The sequence below is a fragment of the Astyanax mexicanus genome, chromosome 9 (assembly GCF_023375975.1).
Source record: "Astyanax mexicanus isolate ESR-SI-001 chromosome 9, AstMex3_surface, whole genome shotgun sequence".
Taxonomy (NCBI): domain Eukaryota; kingdom Metazoa; phylum Chordata; class Actinopteri; order Characiformes; family Acestrorhamphidae; genus Astyanax; species Astyanax mexicanus.
The window spans coordinates 27893546-27914990 of NC_064416.1; the positions used below are offsets into that span (position 1 = coordinate 27893546).

General features: G+C 39.4%; 1 protein-coding gene across 1 annotated transcript; it reads left to right on the forward strand.

The window, feature by feature from the left end:
- The first annotated feature begins 1490 nt into the window (after positions 1 to 1490).
- On the forward strand, positions 1491 to 21445 carry rgma (repulsive guidance molecule BMP co-receptor a). Its single transcript, XM_007254471.4, has 4 exons — positions 1491 to 2003; positions 8309 to 8424; positions 13395 to 13915; positions 16638 to 21445. Exons 1-4 carry the CDS (start codon positions 1990 to 1992, stop codon positions 17346 to 17348), a joined length of 1362 nt encoding a protein of 453 aa, XP_007254533.1. The 5' UTR covers positions 1491 to 1989; the 3' UTR covers positions 17349 to 21445.

Sequence of the window (21445 nt, forward strand, 5' to 3'; positions counted from 1 at the left end):
GGTTTGTGTTTATGGAACAATTAAGCGCTGGGCGGAGCCACTGGGGTATTTAATGGCTTTTACAGATTCTCAATAAAAAGGTTGAGCCTGGTAAAGAGGTAATGGTCCTGAAGTGGTTTAGACATGCACAAGTTGGGGACTTATCTGTTGAAACACAATTTAATCAATTTATCTGTTAATCAGATTATTTACGATGAGTGGGAATTTAACAAACTGTTTGTGTTTTTTTAGGATCTGAGTACTACTGTTAATGGTGTGAAAATAGTGATTTCTATGCATAGCAAATGATATGCCCCTATCGCTAGGATTGTAAGGCTGTTGGGAGCAGGAATGGGTAATATGGCCCTAAAATAATATTTACAATATTTTATGGTATTTATGGTATTTTATGTTGGCAATATAATAAAACACTGAATAAAAAAAAAAAATCAAGAATACTCTACTGCAACAAAATAATAATTATTATTATTTATAATAAAAATAATATTGCACTAAAAATATCTCCATATAACCTGGGCTAAAGTAAAATAAATGATACTGAACAGAAATGATCTGTATCTAGTAGATATATAATGGAAAATGAGAACAGTGTGGATTTTTCTTAAGCTAAAAACAGCAATAAATTAGTACCCTCATAATTAGGGGTGGGTGATATGGCCGGATATTTCAGGGTATAATATCGTTCACGATATTAATGTTGGTTGTATTATGATGGCTCACCCTTGTTGGGAGCATCGGCTAAAATCGCTGCATTTCAGAATACTGGGGGTTAATTTTATAAAACCTTTTTGTACTGGTTTCCATGTTTCACTGTACATCCTAATTCCAATTCTCACACCAGATTTCTCCTTTAGGTACAATCGTGAAATAGATCTCTTATACAGTTCTGGAAAAAATTAAGAGACCACTTCAGTTTCTGAATCAGTTTCTCTGATTTTGTTATTTCTAGGCATATGTTTAAGTTTTTGTTTTATTCTATAAACTACAGACATTTCTCCCAAATTTTAAATAAAATACTGTCATTTAGAACATTTATTATCAAAAATTAGAAATGGCTGAAATAACAACAAAAAAAGATGCAGAGCTTTCAGACTTCAAATAATGCAAAGAATACAAGTTCATATTCATTTTTAATATCAGTTTTTATGCATCTTGGCATGATCTCCTCCACCAGTCTTACACACTGCTTTTGGATAACTGTATGCCACTCCTGGTGCAAAGATTTAAGCAGTTCAGTTTGGTTTGATGGCTTGTAATCATCCATTTTCCTCGTGATTATATTTCAGAGGTTTTCAATCAGGTAAAATCAAAGAAACTCATCATTTTTAAGTGGTCACTTAGTATTTTTTCCAGAGCTGTATACTATCCCTGTTCAGATGTGCTGCATGGTGACCTGTGGATGGCGGACTGTGGTGTGTGTTTGGGGGGCTGAGAGGCGGCGTCACACTGCGCCCATCATTATGTCTCTCACACTTTCTAACAACTAGCCATTTCCCACCAGAGAGGAGGAGGAGGAGGGAGGAGAGCGGAGCTCTCAGCAGCAGCAGAAGCAGCGGTTTCTCTCTCTCTATCTCTTTAAGAAGGTCTGTCTGAAGAGCGAAACACGCGGAGATGAAGGAATCACTCTGTTTACAGCAGCTTGTCTGGGGTTTCTTACCGTCCACGACCCGGTGAAGAAGATATACGAGAGAAACAGAAACAGAGAGAGAGTTTCAGCTGCTTTTCTTCTCCGGAGCTGGAGAGGAGAACCGCGGACAGACCCCTTCAGTCCTGCGCGGCTCTCTCTGCTCAACTACCGCTGACTTTACCCTCCGTCTCCGCTCGCGCTTCTTATCAGGAGACAGACCGCGCGGACCGGGGGACACGATGCGGGGGAGACGGCAGTATTTTCCGCCCAGCTAATCGCGCTAATTTGGGATTATTGATCGGGCTGTGCTCGGTCTTCATTTCAGCCCGGTTTCACACAGTCCCTGACTGAGGAGCAGCTCCATGCATTTCAAAAGGTCGGTCCTCGCTTCTTCTCCAGCCAATAACAAGTGTAATAAAGAGCCTGTGGAGTTTATTTTATTCATATTTTAAAGTGTTTATAACTAGGTAACATTCACATCTAGCTACTTATGGTAATATTTGCTGTTTAAAGTCTGTCTGTGTGTGGGTGTAGTGAAGCTATCTACTATCTCGCAGTGTTTAACGTTACAGCTCTGTAAAAAAAAAAAAAATAGAGACCACTTAAAAATGACGAGTTTCTTTGATTTTACCAAATTGAAAACGTCTGCAATATAATCAAGAGCCAAACCAAACTGAACTGCTTGAAATGTTGCACCAGGGGTGGCATTAATTTATCCAAAAGCAGTGTGTAAGACTGGTGGAGGAGAACATGCCAAGATGCATGGAAACTGGGATTAAAAACCAGGCATATTCCACCAAATATAAATTTCTGAGCTCTTAAAACCTGATGAATATGAACTTGTTTTCTTCACATTATTTGAGGTCTGAGAGCTCTGCATCTTTTATTTGTTGTTTTTTCAGCCATTTCTCATTTTCTGCAAATGAATGCTCTAAATTTGAGAGAAATATTATCCGTAGTTTATAGAATAAAACAACAATATTCATTTTACTCAAACATATACCTATAAATACCAAAATCAGATAAACTGATTCAGAAACTGAAGTGGTGTCTTATTTTTTTTTTCCAGAGCTGTATGTATTGTTTATGTTTTTAGCTTTAGGTTTAAGATTGATTTGCTAGCAAACATTTTACAATAGATAAAGTGTATACCTACATTTACTAACAGTACATACAAGATAATGTCTCTAATTAATACTACTTATTAATTTAACACTATTTAAGAATAAGCAAAAAATCCTTACAATATTTAATTTTAACGAACATCTGTTCATTATTAATTATTATTATCCCTCTATGGAATTTTTTGAAAATGTTGACATCCCTGTGGATTTGTCAAATATACATTTTTGTTTTGAATTTTACTAATAACTAAAAACTAATAATTTAAAGCAGATATTTTAGATCAAGGAAGCACATACATATTCTTGCACATTTACATGTTTTATTCATGACCCACCTGTATGACCCATTGTAATTAGTATAGATATGCCTGGTAACATTCTACTAAAAAAATAAACAAATAAGAAAATACATAAAAAGAAGATACAATATTGTATGATTTAAATATTGCCAAAACTTTGTTTTGTTGTCTGAGAGTAGCCCTATGCCATAGATGGTTAACAGTATTTACAGTTTACTTAAGCTTTAACATGTGTTTAATAACAACCTAACTAGTGCTAACTAATAATTAGTTGAGAATAAACATAAACAATGGTTATTTTATTGTTAATTTATGTACCCTACCACTTTATTGTGTAAAGTGTTTCCATTCATTTTCAGAATTATGAGATTTGTATAGAAAACATTTGCTCCTTTGTATCACGTATAATTGCATTTTAGATTAAATTACGTTTAGATAACTGAAAAAAATACTTTCATATTTAAAGCTCCAAGCTAGCTAATTGCCATAAAATAAAATTTTCAGATGTAAAACTGTAAATTATATATGATATATATAATGATATCAGTTCTTACCTGAACAATAACTAATAGTGTTTAATTAAATATGGTTGTGTATGTACTAATAGCTGTTATATTAAGTAGAATAACATATTTTTAGATCTCTGTCTCTGTTAGAATGTGTCTGTATACATGTGTGTTCTGTTAAAGTGCCTTAATTTAAAATGTACAGCGTCACTGGAAAGGGTAAAACAGGGTCATAAATGGGCAGCATAAATTAATAAAAAGTTGTGCTGATTCTCACAGGGCCATGTGCATAAGTCAGCTTCAAACCCCCCCTCCTTTACTCTCTCTCTCTCCCACGGTACAAGCGCCATCTATTGGACAGTGAAAATAGTGCTTTCAATATTGTGCTTTAGTGGGATTGGTGTGGATTGTGGAAATCCTCTTTAAATAAAAGTTCACAAAGAAGATAAATGCTCAAATTATGCATTTAAACATGATGTCAAACATATAATAATCAGTGATCCATGATCCAATATTTTGAGCTTATGCAACAAACAATTAAGACCTGGTGCCCAAAAGCATCTTAGCTAAGACCATCTTGCTCATATCATCATAACTAGTGGAAAGATAGTTTACTGTATTCAGGGGAAAATGCTACTGAAAAGCCCAATGCAGACCTTTTGTAATGTGACTCTAAAATATTTCCACTCTGTGTATGTATATGCAAGATATGAAACCCCTTCAATAAACCAATACAGTAAATAAACTGTAGAATTTTGAGCGCTCATTAATAGACATGCAATACAGTCAATAAGTCTGATCTTTTTCGTCAAACATGTTATCTGTGTGGGTGGCAAAAACTCACTGAATCTGACATCTTCAATTTGGACTACTCAATTTGGATTTTTGCACAGATTGAATTTTGTTATCTTGACAGTTTACATTCATAATTGTTTGTGACCTGTATCTGTCTGGAATGTAAGGATGCAACGATTAGTCGATATAATCGGAAATGTTGATTATAAAAATTCCAAATAATTATTTTATCGACTAGTCCATAATTTGTTGCACTAAACAACATACTGGGGAAAGAAACAAAATGGTAAAAGGGTAGCTCTCAAATCGGCCTGCGTCTCCAAAAGTGCCCAAACACAACAGATTTTCTCAGTAAATAGCAGTTCCTTCTCACATTTTAAAGACAATGTTCTGGAGATTTGAAGCACATTTAAATCCCATTTTTCAGCTGTTTCTATCATGTTGAAGTGAAAGAGAAAGCTATGAACAGTAGCTGTACCCACAGCAAGTAGAGATGTAGAGCACAGCAGATATAATCTTTAACTAATCAAGTAATCAAAAAAAGAATCGGCAGATTAGTTGACTACCAAAATAATCATTAGCCCTACTGTAATGTGAAAAATATCTGTCCCTAAAATGATACATACATACATTCTTGTCAGAATCAACTCCCCGTAAGCAATGATCTGTTGTTTGCTGTAAATTAAAATATATTTATGTTAAATAAAAATGTAAATGTAGCTTGTTGCACCTATACTGTAATTCTGTTGGGGGGACAGAATGTGGCACAATATCGGTGCTGGCTACGGCAGTTCACATGTGTACAGGCAATAAGATGCATGAAGCCTGATTTGACCGTTCACATTCATGCCACATGCCCATAAATTAGATACACATCTGATCTAGAGCATCATATATAAAATTACCTACATCTGATTTGAAAAGATGGGATTTTGCATGTCCACACAGCTCTGAAAAGGGGATAGCTTATCTTTTAAAGAACCTCCTTTAAAATATTCACTATAAATACATCCAGAGTACAGTGTGAAGCATTAGTCTGATTTGCATGTGCATCAGTTTAGGAATGTGAACTGTTCAGATGAGTGTCAGTATATAGGTCATAAATAATAAAATATAATTGGGTGAGTAATCAGATATAGGCCACTGTACCTGCTGTGTGAACATATATTATATGGCCTGTTTCGTTAAATTAAGTTTGGTTCTGTAAATATGAATTCGGGATTTATTTTGTGCAGATTCTGTACATTTGTTTGGGTTTACTGAGGAAGTTTATATATGTTGTTTTAATGCCATGTCGCTGTTAATCATAGTCTTTCAAACTAGGATGGAAAACTAGTGGGTTGTCTGAGGGGTGAGCCAATGATGAGATAACATCAAGTTTTCTTTTTAAGCCGTTTGGTGTTTTTAGAGCATGTAGCGTTTCCTCTCAGCTGGGAAGATAATTATATTAGGCCTGGCAGACCTTAACCATCTGAATAATTGATGGATTGATTGGTTCCAGATTTACCCGATACAATGTTAAAGGAATCATTGATCATTGATCAAGATGACTGTGTTGAAGATGCTTTAGGCACACTGGTTGTAAGTAACCAGTAATGCATAAGCTGGTTTAATATGTGCAGAACCTACACCTTTGCACCTTTTCTCTTCTAGACTAATGGGCCTACTATTCATAACCTGTGTGACAACATTTCATAAAGAACTGAAGAAACAAAAGTACTGTGTACAATTATGTTGGGATGTAGCAAACAGCAGATAGAATTTGCCCAATGGGAAGTACAGTGCTGTGTTCTTTTTGTGTGTCTTTTGGTTTATTAGACCTAATTTGTAACATAAATTGGGCAAATTCTGACTTAAAATTGACTTATCTTCACAGTCTTGTCTGACGTACTATAGAGAGCTTATGAGTACATTAACCTCTTTCCAAAGGCCAATGAGTGGATGCCATTTCTGCCTTTTGAGTCTTATGGTGACTATGTTTACTTCATATGAATAGAAAATTATTCATATGATGAATAAATGTCACATGTCACACAAATAATTGTACAGATTTTTATGCAAAGATTACTAACATAGAGTCTAGTAGTTGGGCTTTCAAGTTCAAACCTTTAGTTGTCTTTATTTAAGCCTACATATAATCACATTTTGTTTTTCTAGAGTGTTCTCTCTCTATCAGCAGAAAGATTAAAAAATAATGTGTGTGTGGGCAGAGTGTGGGATGGTGGTTTCGATATGAAAGTTCCTCTTCTGTCTGCTGGAGCCCCCGTAACTCTTTATGTTTGAATCATGAACCTCTCACCTGGTACACTCATACATACTGAAAGGTCTTAACAGGAAAAGCTTGTGGACAAGGCCTCCTAACAGAGACTGTATCCAAGCTCAAAGCTATGCTTTAATTACCCAATACAATAATTAGGATGTTCATATGATTCCTGATAGCTTTGCATATGGTTGACCAATGACTTAACTGAAGATAGTAACGTAGCTTCTAGCATATCAACAAGATTATTAGGGGGGCACTCAAACTTATCAAAAGGGTTTCAGTGACCAGTGTTCAACCTCACTCACAAGATATCCCCTCGAGACTTGGACAAGTGTGGATGTTCCCAAGCGCCTAAGCTAACACATAATCAGTACCCAATGGCTTTTTGCATGTCAGTTTAAAACACTGCCTGGTCTTTAGGTTGAAAAAGCAGCTATTTCTCTGGTTTTGTGAGGTTGAGGTTTTAACAATGTTTCTAAACTGATTTTTGGTTTAAGCTTTTATTTTTTTATATATCATATATCATATCTAATTTCAGATATCAGCTCTAAAATGTTAACTAGTAATAATATCAGATCTACAGTAAAACACTATCATTATATCTTATCATTCAGCGTATATGTAATGTAGAAAAGTCACTTTGGTATAGTTGATATTGTGATATATGTGGTATAATTTTGATTGCATCATATTGATATGTAGCGCCAAATATCAATGTAGGATACTGAATAGGGTAAACCTGCAGTGATGAATACTGGTTGTATTGCCATATTGTACGAATGTATGTATTTTCTACATACATTTGATATAAATCTGTCTAGGGTCCCAAAAGTTTAGCTGTCAAGATGCAGTAAAACATGCAAAATAGAGAAAACACAAATGGAGGGCATGATTGACAAAATGTGACTAGCAGATTTAGCAGTCGACTACTAAAATAGTCAAGGAAGTCCCGAGAAGATCGTCAAACACCATTGTTCGGAGTCAATGGCAGAATAAGCTGTTTGGCATTGTCAATTAATTTGGCTAATTTTTCATGGGCGCAACCCACACACTCAGCTCTGCTGCTCATCCCACGAATTCATGTATCTTACAAATGTGGCTCCGTTTAAAAAAGAAATGAACAGGTCTGCCAAATGTATGAGAAGTATTGACAAGAGGCATTGTTATAATGAAGAAATAATCTACCAAACACCAATTTCCATACTTTTTTATTGTGCTATGTTTATAAAATAACTAATAAAGATTTTAGAGCTGAAAACCAGAAGTTATTTTTTGTTTACTGGCAAAAACTAAATTACAGAAATCTTAAATTATAGTTTTTAGTTCTTTATTTCTGTTCTATAGTTTTTTTTTTTAGGCTAAAACTTTCTGCCCTGCAGCACAGCAGTGTTTTCCACACTGCAGACCTGGTGAAGTAGTGGAGCAGCAGCCACTTGTAAGAAATCAGGGTGGTTATTTGAGACTGCTGGGAGTAGTGAAGGGGGGCGGCGGCTGCTGATTGGCTCTGCGGGAGCTGTGGGGCCGCACCGCGGACCGCGCCGCGCGCTGCTCAGCCCGCTCGCTCTCTCGCTGCATCAGAGCACGCGGAGGAATTTCAGCAGCAGATCAGCAGCAGCAGCAGCAGCGCGAGGAGAGACGTGCCTGCAGAGAGCCAGGCTCCCTAAACTCACCGGCCTCTCTCTCTTTCTGAGCAGGGAGCGGAGAGCAGCGCTGTCCCGTGCTGGATGGATGGTTATGGGGAAAGGAGCGCGATCCTGGGCGCTGGAAGTCGCCAAGATCCTCCTCGCGGTTCTCTTCTTCTTCCCAGCGGGTGAGTGACTTGATTTCTCGGGCTTTTTACACACTTCTTACTTCAGCTGGGTAGTGCAGATCCAGAAAGTCTAAATCCGCCCCATAATTTCATTCCAACCGCATGGGCAGTTAGAGCTGCAGCAGAGCCGCCCAGGCAGTTTAAACAAAATCCTGGGGCGGATAGGTATGGTCTGGACCTGGACTACCCAGCTATAGTATTTACACACTACAGCGTTTCTGAGCGCTGGAAAACTAACAAAACAGAGCAAACTAAAGGGAAAACTCGTGATTCTTAGGTTTTATGTTTATAGCAACTGTTTTTCTTTAAAATTACGGTAAAGCACTTACATTTTCTGAGCGTTTGAAGCTTATTATAAAGTAAAAAGTATAGAAAATGGTGTTAAAAAGGCAAACTGAAATTCTCCGTGCCTGAAAAAAATGGGAAAATTGATTAAATATTTTTTTTTCTTAAATACGAAATGGAAACATTGAACTTAAATAGTGTATTAAAGTTTTACACCCATTTTTTAGCTTTTTAAATATTGTGCTGCTCAATCTTTCATATATTAGAAGAACTGGGATTTCATTTTTGCATCTAGTATCAAAAGTAGGTAGAAAAGTAACAAAAATGTATTGTTTTTTCCCCTTGTGAGGGGCAAAAATGGAAAAGGAGGACAAAATGAAATCCCATTGCTTTTCTTCATAATAAATGTAGAAAATGACTTTTTTCTACATTTGGGAGTTTTATACCCAGTTTTCTATTTTTTTTTTATTAAATTAAATTGAATAGAAGTGATAAATGTTACACTGAACCCGCCGCTCCTGTTTTTGTGTTGTTTTTGTGCCTGTAAAGATTCAGTCAAGAAATGTGCCTTATTTTTGTAGGTAAAGTTAGTTCTGTTCTTAGAGTTAGACCCGTGTTGAAAAAAACACTCTATCTATCTATCTATCTATCTATCTATCTATCTATCTATCTATCTATCTATCTATCTATCTATTGCTGCACTATAAGCTACTATCTATCTATCTATCTATCTATCTATCTATCTATCTATCTATCTATCTATTGCTGCACTATAAGCTACTATCTATCTATCTATCTATCTATCTATCTATCTATCTATCTATCTATCTATCTATCTATCTATCTATCTATCTATCTATCTATCTATCTATCCATCCTACTTCTGCACTCTAAATTACTACTGTCTCTAGAGTGTGAGTAAAGTCCAAATAGGTTAGCTAACATCATTTAGATGTTACGGTTTTGTTTGGAACAGTTTACACATTAAAAAGCAAAAGTTTTACTCCAAAAGGGTTTCAGACGGGTTGGTCAGGCATTCCTCCAGACTCCGCCAGAGTGCTGCTGTTTTGTTTGGGGGAGGGGGAGTCGATTACTCTCCCTCACACACATCTCCCTTTAGCCCAGCTAATACTATCTGGCCCAGCTAATGTAGCAGAGAATGTTATAGGAACATTCAACATAGTTTTTAAAAGGTTAGTGCTTTCCAGGCAGGTTAGCCTGTAATTCTAGCTGCCAAAATAATGATAATGCTCCAGGAACTTTCTAAAAAAAAGTGTAACTTAACTTAACTTAGAATATTTACACCTTACACAACATTCCCAGTTAGACAACATAACAAACATAATGGAACATTTTGAAATAGAACTTTTCCTGGCCAAAACTAATATAAAAATACACTGGAATAAAAACTAAAAAGATGAAACTAATACATGAGCACACTAATATCATGCTTATAAATAATATTCAGTCAATGTTTTTTCTTCAACTTCAAATATTGGAGCATTTATTTAAACACAGAATAAATTGTAAACACATTTCTAATATTTCAGTATACATTTATTTGCAGTAAACTTTACAGACTGCTGTTCAATACATGACACATTACATGAATTGGCATTTAGTTGTTAGTTTGTAGTTTGGGCCGTTCTTGGCAGTTTTTTTGTGGCTAGTATATTTTTCATATCAATATCAGAATTATGTTGTATAAATCATTTTTTTTGCAGTTTTAATAAATGTGATATAAATTTTGGTCATATAATCCAGCACAACTCTTGAGTAAAGTACATTAAGAACATTAGGTTCTTCTAATAAAAATATACAGTATATAATATATTTTACTGTTTTGCAAACTCACATTATAACCATGTTATAAAACTAGTAGGTGGTTGTGTAGCTTGTAGTTTCATTTGGTTGTAAATAAGAGTGGAGTTAGAATTTATAGCTAGCAGTGTGAGTGCGGAGAGAGAGAGACAGTCCTGCATGTGTAATCTGTTTTCTCACCTTATCACATTGTCTCATGTTAGTTAACACCAAACAAAAGGCTTTCGAGCCAGCGATAGTCGTTGCTGTTTCAGATAGGTTTATGGCTTTATATCAGATAGGTGATAAATGCCTTTTGTTTCTAAGGAGGTGGGAGGTGTGAAAGTATGGGGGTGGGGTGCAGGGGGTGTTAGATAGTAAAAAGTTCATCTGTGCTCAGGAAAGGCTGAAAACGTGTTTGAGTGTCCTTGAATGTTCACCATGATTTTGTTTCATATAACATGAAAACTGTTGTATTTTACTTGTGGAATCTTGTATAGAGGAATCATATAGAGAATATACTCCAGTTTCTGTTTAACAGACTTCTTTTTTAAATGTTTAATTCACTAAAAACACAGCAAAAAGTTCCTCTGTTATTTCTTCTTTTTTTAAACCCACCATATCTAGTACAACAGGTAGTCTACCTTTTGTGGCAGCCTTTGTAATCCAATACATGTTTGAAATTGCATTTGCCTTTAATAGCAGCCCCTTTTTTGCAGAGGACAGGTGGCTATCTTATATCCAGTTTGACCTGTGGAATGGTGAGAGCTCCTCTCTGTTCCGCCCTCTGGTCCTGGAGCCAGTTTCTCTCCAGAGATCCTGTTTCTTTAAGGGAGCTGTCGTAACCCCCCACACCCCTGCCCCGCTGGCCTGCACGCCTGATGAAACTCTACCTAATCCCTTTACACAGGGCTAATTTATGACTCTGCTGGTCTCTTCTCAATGGCAAATTACATTGTCTTCATTCAAAGCCCCAAGACCACCCCCTCCCACGCAGTACCTCCACCCCCACTCCCCCCCTCCAAGATACACACACCCAAAGCTCTGCCCCCTTCAGTTAAAACCAGCAGTGAGTTCTTTGAGATGTGCATTTGTGCTGGCTCTCTTTCTAAGGGGGAGGTGACTGACACCCACTGTGATTTTACTCACAAAGCCCCCCTGTAAATCTGCCCAGCAGTGCAGAAGAAGAGAAAGCTGAGGTGCGAATTTGGGGGAATTTGCTGTAAGACTATTAGCCTCCAAAACTAAAGGACTTTGATTAGAATCAGAATCAAAATACCTTTATTGTCTTTATACCATGTATAACAAGATGCAATCATCTCCAGTGTTAAAAACAATAAAATAAAATAAAAAATAAAATAATTAAATAAATTTACCTAAATAAATGAAAAACAGCATAAAAATATCTACAGAAATTACAAAAAGTAAAACACACAGATAAATCTTCTGTCAGAAACAAGTGGTGAAATCGTTTTGTTGTCTTTGTAAACAACGAAATATTGCACTAATATAATATTGCAAATGCTGAAATATTAAAACACTGAACAGGTATTTTGCCCTTTCGTAAACTTTTAATGTTCTTGTTAATTTTAGTTGCGTGACAGATGGACTCACTATGAAAAATAACTCAGTGTACCACTGTAATAATTCATTATTCACTCTAAATATTAGTGTTAGTATTTGAGATAACACAGTTGCTGTGAGGTAATACAGTTGTAATACATTTCTCTGTCAGATTTAGATGCTTGCTGCATTAGCTATTGAATCTTAGACCTGATAAAGGAATATCTTCTGTTTTCTGTTTCTGTTTCGAACACAATCAGATAAAGTTTGACTGTTTTAGAGATATTTCACATAACGTCACTTGATTGATGAATTTAGTGCAGATATTGGGCCTGTTCTTTTTTTGCCTAAAGACTACACAGTCTACAGTGAGTATGTATTGTATGTATTAAAGTGCACTTACAGTTGGGGGTTGTTGGCAGCGAGGAGAGTTTTGGCGGCACACTTTCACTGGAATGTTTGTTTTCATTACACAGAACTCTAAAAGGCAGTTGCATGATGAAAAGTATTAAAACCTTGTGACGAGGTCAAAATAATTGTTTAATTATAAATTTAATATCACAGATATTCAGATGTGAAAGTTAGAATTGATAGAATAATATCTTGCAACCCTTTCATTTAAGGCAAAGCACTGCTAATCGGAATGCAGCTCTCGTTTGGGTTGCATTATAAAATGCGCCAGGACACATTTATGAACACAATCACATGCAAAACCCAGTCTGCATACCTGGAGGTGTCTGCGTTCGCTTCCCTGCGAGAAATCAGTTTTAGGAAATTAGAAAGCTAATTTCCAGAAACTGTTAGCTGAGTAATCACAACATAGAAAATCTCAGTTTAGTGGGAATTTTATTTTTCAGTATTCCTAATATATCACAGAAACCAAAAAAACACATAAAAAATATACTGGCATTGTTGGTATGTAGCTTTTCAAAAGTGTCAACATGTTTGTAACTGTCTCAATAAGGGTTTACATGTTTTTTTAAGAATTATCACATAGATACATATAAATTATTAAGAATGATTGTCATGCATAACAAATATTTCAATTTGCTTTAATATGTGGAACTGTAGATTCTAAGTGAGTTTATTACAAAGTACTTGAAGTCACTGTTGCTGCAGACCTGTGCCACATATGTGTATAAATTGATGCATTGTGGTATATGTATTTAAGGTTGCTAATTCAAACTGTGCCATATTTATAAAAGTAAGATTTATCAAAATTCATTGAATTGCTTCCAAAAATCACTTTGTAGTGAGGTCAAAGATTTAATGAAAGATTGTATTGTCTGAATTCTCACACTCTCTCCCTCTCTCTCCTACAGCCACTCTGCAGTGTAAGATCCTAAAGTGTAACTCAGAATTCTGGGCATCCACCCCGAGCTCGGGCCCCAAGGAGGAGTTCTGCACGGCACTACGCGCCTACAACAGCTGCGTTCGTCGCACCGCCCGTACCTGTCGGGGTGATCTAGCCTACCACTCTGCCCAGCATGGCATTGAGGACCTCATGACCCAGCACAACTGCTCCAAGGAAGGCCCCACGGCCTCACCCCGCGCAAGGACGCTTTCACCCCCAGCTCCTCCCCTGCCACCGCAAACCAACAACTTCGTTCCCTCAGACGGCCCAGAGGTGTGCCACTACGAGCGCAGCCTCCCACGCCATTCAGCGCCACCAAACTACACGCACTGCGGCTTCTTCGGGGACCCGCACCTGCGCACCTTCAACGACGACTTTCAGACTTGCAAAGTGGAGGGCGCATGGCCGCTTATCCACAACAAGTACCTGTCAGTGCAGGTCACCAACACCCCGGTGCTGCCCGGCTCTGCAGCCACCGCCACTAGCAAGGTGAATACCTGTTAAAATTTAAAACAAGGTTCAAAAAATGATCAGAAAAATGTGTCTTTGGTTAGAAGTGTGTCATGCAATTATTTATTAAATGTTTAGTGTACATCTAAAAGCAATAGAAACAGCTTTAGAGAAGTTTTAACATTCAGCATCAATATATTAGGCAAACCTGTTTGAGGTTAGATTATCTAACAGTTTAATGCAGATTGAGGCCATGCATAATACATTTAATACAATAGTAATTGGCAGGTAATAAACAAGCATTATTTAATTTACCAAATGTAAAACACAACATCTGTAGTAATACAGATGGTAAAAACAGTACTCCAGCAGTGCAAAGCTATATAGAACTGCAGTTGGATTTCAGGTTTTCAGCAGTGAGCCAGTTAACAACATGAACGTGGTTTAGTCCGCAGAGCACACAGCCTTTATTAGTGCACAGTCTGGATAGTATTTGGATCTGTTCCCCAGCAGATGAAGCTGCGATAAACAGAACAATTGATGAGGTCTCGATAAGGCCTGTATTTAACACAAGGGAATGCCGGCAGCAAAAGGGCTGTAATAACTCTGAATGTTACCAGGCTCCAGCCCCCCTGTTTCTTTCTTTTAGCTTTTTTTTTTTCTGCCTGCCAAGACCAATGTTACTATGTCTGGGGCAGTTCTTGCAGTCCGTTGTTTGCATGTGCATTAAGGGCCTTGTTGTTCCAACTAAGTGCTCAGTCGATGCAGGAAACTGCAGATATTTTCTCCGCATTAGCTGGCCCCCATACCTCATAAATTATCATTGTTTTGCTTTACGGTACATTGGACGGGGGCGTGGAGTTGCCTTGCAATTGGCCAGCTGTTGGGCCTTGAGGTAAAAGCAAGGGTCCAGGAGCCCAGGTTTGTTGTTGCTGACGGCTAATTCATTTATTTTGCTGCGTGCTGTGTACCTCCAGCCAGTGCAGCTGGAATGGTGCTGCACTGGCCTCCAGAGTTGCTCCAGAGTTGTCCTTTGTCTAACTTTGTAGAATTTGCTGTATTAGTGAGGGGGAAGGAGGGGAAACTTCAGAGAGAGAACTTTTTGGCTGGGCCAGCAGTTAGACCAATTTTCCATCATCAAGATCCGCTAATGATGCACCATTAAGCAGATTGACCACAGCTCTATTTGGAAGTGTTTTCTGAAGGGCTAGGGGGTTGGGGTAATTTATATTTTTGTGTTCTTGAGTAAGTTGTGTTCTTGAAACAAATGGCAAATGGTTAGTAGTTTTCTTCTTAGCCCCGGACAAAAGGGAAAACCAGACTGTGGGCAGGCAGATGCCACCTGTGCAAACAAGGCTGGAGCTGTTTATTGATAGTTCCCTTTTGCCGCTCTGTGCACAACTGGCCTGGGCTGAAGACTTTGTCCGACAGCTTTGTCCTGATTGGGGTGATTGCGGGGGTATTTGACTGTGACTCACCCACCCTCCCTACCACCCCCGACCTTAGCCTCCTCTCTCACACGCACACACACACATATACAGGATCTGTAGTCCTGAGGTCACATGGTGACAACAGCCCGCTGGCCCTCCTAATGAAAGCAACGCTAAGCAGAGCCAGAGACAGGAGCAGCACTCCCTAATTAGCCCCAGTGCAGGCTGGGCACTCTCTGGCCTGGCGCGAGTCCACTCCCTGGAGCCGAATCTTGGGTTCACAGGCTGGCCCCCAGCGCCATGAATGGATCGCCTTTGTGTCTGCACACTGAGGCCCGCTGTAACGCAGACTGAGAGCTGTGTTTCTCCCGAGTGCGTTTACATTTGGCCAACCCCTCTGCATGTTGAGCAGCAGCTGAAATGTGACATTACAGAGAGTGCTGGGGGATTGCGAGCGTCTACGCTGCACAAGCTGGCAGTGTAATTTGAGCCAAAGCATGAAGAAGACAAGCCTTAGTTACAACCAGGCTGGCATCTCTCTTGCACCTTACGCAAGGCCAAGGGGTCTTAAGTGGAAATCACTGCAGAATGTTGATTTAGCTTAGTGTATGCTTAGTTACTTGGTCATGATGTATTAAATTCATCTTGACTGAATGACTGGCTTTCATTTGTATTGAAGCCTGTTGTATTCTGTAAAACGTGCAACACCATGTGTGCAACTGTTTTGGAAAATATTTGCATGCTGCATAGTCACACCGTGCAAATCATGCAATTGTATTTGCATTTACTCTGTTCCCGTATTTCCTGAGCGATGTGCTACTCTGCTATTATATTCAGAGGAAAACAGTTCTAATAGTTTTATTGATATAATACATATTTTTGTATTTTTATATGTTAGATATTTTTTCATTGTACTGATGTTCAGTAGAGGTAGAGGACAAAATATGTCCTATATGTATGGGTAGTAGCCGATCTTGAAAGCTCATCCGATCATAATGCCAAGTTCAGGTAAACAGTAGCTCTGTGCAAGGCCTCTGAGACCTTGGTTTCAGGACTTTGCAGTTCCTTGTTCAACAGTTAGATGGAACTGTAGAGTTTGTGTGCAACGATCATTAAACCTGGCATTGTACTCAGCAAGTGTGCATGCTTCAGTCCATAAAAACTCCATAAAACAAGACATTTTTGTAGAATGTGTAAAACTAGCACACCTAATGGAGGAAGCAGAGTAAGATAAAGTAAGACACGTAACACTAAGATGAAAGCTTCCTAAAAATTACTCATCAATTTACTTGGATATTTATGTGTCTTTTTTTTTTGCTTGTTTTTCACAGCTGACAATTATCTTCAAGAACTTCCAGGAGTGCGTGGATCAGAAGATGTATCATGCGGAGACGGACGAGCTCCCGGCAGCGTTCGCTGATGGCTCGAAGAACGGAGGTGACCGGCACGGTGCCAACACTCTTCGCATTGTGGAGAAGGTACCCGGCCAGCATGTCGAGATCCAGGCACGCTATATCGGCACCACCATTGTGGTCCGGCAAGTGGGCCGCTATCTCACGTTTGCAGTGCGGATGCCCGAGGAGGTGGTGAATTCTGTGGAGGATCAGGAGAATCAGGACCTGTATCTGTGCTTGCACGGCTGCCCTGCCAACCAGCGCATAGACTTTAGGACCTTCCGGGGAAGGGCTGCTGAAAGCCAAGGCTCATCTTCCAGAGCAAAGCCTGAGAGTCCTTCACACGGCTTCACATACCAGTCGGCAATGGCTAAGTGTAAAGAGCGCCTCCCGGTGGAGGACCTGTACTTCCACAGCTGTGTCTTTGATCTGCTCTCCTCTGGGGACATCAACTTCACCCTGGCCGCCTACTACGCCTTCGAGGATGTTAAAATGCTGCACTCCAACAAGGAGAAGCACCACCTCTTTGAAAGAGACGCTGGCCTGTTTAACTCCACCCCCAAGGGATCTAGCAGCGCTGGCTTGCTGATGCTCCTTACACTCGTCGCTGTTTCTGTGTGGACTGAGTTGTGCTGCTTGTGTCTGTAGTTATGTTGTTGTTGTTGTGTGGGTTTGTTTCGTTGTCTCGTGATGGTTGTTGGAAAGCTTTGTGTTTCTGGAAACACGGCTTTGTCCATTGTCCACGCGTCCAGAGGCTGAACCCGAGGGCTTTCAGTCTTGTGCGTGTCATCACACCCACCCCAGCCATGGACTCATCTGTGTGTTGTCAGTGAATGGACATCCCTTGAGCCAGAGTAGGAGCACAGTCCTGCACCGAGAGAAGTCCTGGACCTGTCACAGAGTCCGTCCGGCAGGTTCCAGGGCTGCTCAGCGATGAGAGACTCCAGGGCTTCTGGAGACTCTGAGTGGGATTAAAACCTAAAAAAAAACGCAGACTCCCCCTCCCTGCTCGCCTCTCCCACGTCCCCACTGAAGCAAGATGCCGCTGAGAAAGGGGGCGCATGGGAGGGGATGATCCTCTTGCAGAAAGAAGATCGAGCTTTGGAGTTGTACGCAAGCTGTCTGGTGCCAAGACGAGAGGCCTAGCCTGCATGCGTCTTCTGGAACAGGACAGCGGGACAGGAGCTTTTATTAACCTCTGCTGAAGAAGGGAGTTCTACTGGAGCTGCTCATCTTTGATGAGGCTCCAGCTTTGGAAAGTTGGAGCAAACTTTCAAGCTTTTTCTAGAAGAAGCCCCCCCCCCCCCCCCCCCCAGCCAAAGCCATGTCATATCAGTGAGTCGCATTGTCTACATCAGGATTAATGGGCCATAACAGCAGGCCTTTCTTGTACAGTGTGTGTGTGTGTGTGTGTACTTGTGTCAAGACCCAAGTCCAAGACCATGTGTAGCGTGAATGTGTTGGTGAAATTTTGTGTGTGTGTGTTTCTGCGTGTGTGTGTGTGTGTGTTCTTGTGGGAGTTGTAGGAGAAAGGAGTTTGTCTTTATATTGCACCCACGGTCCTAATTTACCTCTGGCATGGTGGTCCATGGGTCAGTTGGATTTTTTGCCTGCCAAAAGCTGTCTCCTGCATAAACTGGCAGGCAGCTTGGAAACATAATTCTGTACGTCAGTCAATAGGTTTTAAACACACCCAGATGAGAATATCTGTGATCTTTCATGATGATGATGTTAGTTATAAAGGCTGTCTAAGTTCATTCGGACTTTGATTTCGTCGACGAACGCAGCCCAGAATTCGCTTGAGAGCACGTAGCGAACAAGGATCCCTTCAAATGTGTTTACTGAGTAAATGCCATTGTTTAGATGGGAAAGCTAGTCATCCAGGCCTGTACGTTTGGCGGAGGACAAGACGGACGTGTGTTGAGCACATGTTCTTCTGAGGAGAAAACTAAATCTAGTCATTTGGCAACTCGACAGCCGCCAACACACAGTGCGGCAGAGGTGGAGACGGGGAAAAAGACTGGTGGAAAGAGATGGAAGCCTCGGCCCCCCACAGCCTGAACTATCCTTCATGTAGTTCGTCTTAAGTTGTTCTTAAAGAAATAATAAAGCCTCGCTCTCCATTTCAAAGGGGTTGAGGGAGTGTCGACGTGGCTGTGCTGTAGGGCCCGTTTGACTCGCAACTCTCCGTAGATCTGTGAATTTATGGTGGCGGCCTTTTGCCAAAGAACAAGCCCCGGTGCCAGCGATTTCCCCGAACAGCTGAATATCCCCCCTGCCTCCCTCACGGGACGTTTGTGGTTCACTCAAGTATTTGGATTTAAACCAGACGGCCTGGTGTGTTCTGTGTACAGTACTGGAAGGTGCTGCTGCTAAACTGTAACAGGGTGGACGGACCTTTCCAGCGCAGGGCAGCCAGGCCCTGAGACGGAGTGAGGAGTTTACGTTCTCACCTGTTATTAGGCTTTTTTAATTCTAGAACATTGAATAGACAAGCATGCACAAACACAAAGGCTTTCGCTTTATGCATTTCCCAATAGATTTGAAATGTAAAGTGAAGCACCAAGTGGCCTGCTGTATGTCTTAAAGCTACTTTCAACAATCCGAACCAGGTTGCATCAGCTGTAATGTGAAGCAACTCACTAGTCTCGCAGAACAATTGGTAGTACAATTATCATAGTAATCCCTAACCTGACAGCAGGAATGCAGGAACTTTTTCTGACCTATGAAGTCCAGACTACATGTCCACTAACACGTCATGTTCCAGTGTGTTTCTTAACAGTGCTCCGTTTAGAAATGTTTTTAGAAAGAGTAAAGACCTAAAGAAGTGTATTTAATCAAACACAGCGAAATGTTTGAGATCTACTTTCTTCCAAGTAATTTATTTTTTACACTGTATTGCTCTAAAGCATGGGGTGGGCAGTTCCGTTCCTGGAGGGCCGGATTTCTGTTTACTTCAGTTTATTTGTTAATTGCCAGGTTTTAACAGTTCTTTTAGACCTTATTTACACCTGGACACTATTTATGTGACTAGTATATGGGTTTTGCCAAATTTACACTTAGTCCGATGAGGCTCCAGTTAGTCAGATTTAAATTCAGAGGTGTCAAGTTATGTCTAATACAAATATTTGTTACCTTACTTAAGTAGAAATTTGGATATCTATACTTTATTGGAGTAATTATTTTATACAAAATTATCTAAACTTTCTACTCCATTTCATTTTAGCTTGTGTTTATTCTGGCTTCTCATCGTAAAAAAAAATACTATCCAGATAAATCTCTCCATCCATGTATTATTGCGATTATAACAAAGTTCCAGTATTGCTGTTTACACACCGCTAGTTAAAATAGTTCCATTGCTGCTCTGTTTGTAACTGCGCTGCTTGGCTTGTAAGCGCTGCAGCGTTGCTAGGTTACCTGTATGTGGCCTCAGCTTAAGTTACAGTGCATTACCGGCTGATAATGGCAGTCATAAAACTTAACATTGCAGTGTCAGAACTAACTGTGGTATAATTCAGCTTAGTTAAAGTATTTTAAACCGTAGTATCTAAACATCTACCTGAGTAATGAATTTAAATACTTTTGACACCTTTGTTTAAATCTATCTTCCATGTGTGACGGAATATGCAAATCTGCTCACTACTTGGCAACCAGTTGTTTATCCATTCAAACCTTTTCCTGTGCTGTGCTAAATGGGAGACGGGGTGCTGTAAAATTCACAATTTTACAGGCCCTTTCTTTACATGATGATCTTCCTCCCAGAGGTTTACACTGTTATAAATAACGTGGATCAAATGCATCTCAAATCTCTTCCAGAAGTGGTTTGAGTGATTAGATTTGTATCTGTTTTAAATGTGGTGCATTTTCATGTGGCCTGGTCTCATCCCAATATAATCCTAATACTCCAGACACAGAAGTGATCACCAGGTGTAAACAGAGTCTCAAAGCAGAGAAATCTGCAAACCGTAGCGGTCTCTGGCCCTTCGTTGCCCACCCCTGCTCTATAGGCTTCAACTACTGCTATGGAAGCCTGTGCTGGTGCAGTCTGTTCATGATTAATAATTAATATTATTAATTCTCACTCTAACATAAGAGCAACAAAAAAAAAGACAGAAAAGTCAAATCTTGTGTTTAACTGTGTGCTTAGTGTTGACAGTTCTCTGTGGCTCTAACTAACTGTGTAATAATGTGAGTTGTACATAAGCTTGTGAGGTGTTTGGATTTGACAAGCATTTTGTGTGTTTGTGTTGGAATTTTCTAAATCTTCTCTCTTCTTTGGTTGTGAGTGGAAATCAGCGAATGTTACCTTTTTAATATAAAGGGATTATCGTGTACATGAATACCTCCAACACCACAAACAACAAAACATCAGCAGCGTATCGCTAAAGACCGTATCGTCCTAAATCTAGGCTAAATGCTAACAGTAATTTAGTGTGACGTGATATAAGCCGTTTTGTGGTGTTTGTGTTCATTACGGAAGCACTTTATGTTTTTATTTTGACGCTCTACAAGCTCTTATTTGGTTGAACTTGATTGTGAATAGAAGATTATCAGACGTGTAATGTTAGCGAACAAAACGAGTGAATGGAAACAATGAGACTTTTTTGGTGTCGAATGGGAGAACCAGACAGATCAAACTGGTTTTGTATGTAGGATTCAAATGGTGGTGAACACCACTTATGTATATACTGTAAATTATTTATTGAAGAAAAAAAATAAAAGTGTCGTGTTGAATTCTTTGGAAA

Bases quoted from the DNA above. Each gene is read 5' to 3' on its own strand.
- rgma (XM_007254471.4), top strand. The intron at 8,425-13,394 runs GTGAGTGACTTG...TCTCTCCTACAG, and splicing joins TCTCTTCTTCTTCCCAGCGG to CCACTCTGCAGTGTAAGATC. The intron at 13,916-16,637 runs GTGAATACCTGT...TGTTTTTCACAG, and splicing joins CAGCCACCGCCACTAGCAAG to CTGACAATTATCTTCAAGAA.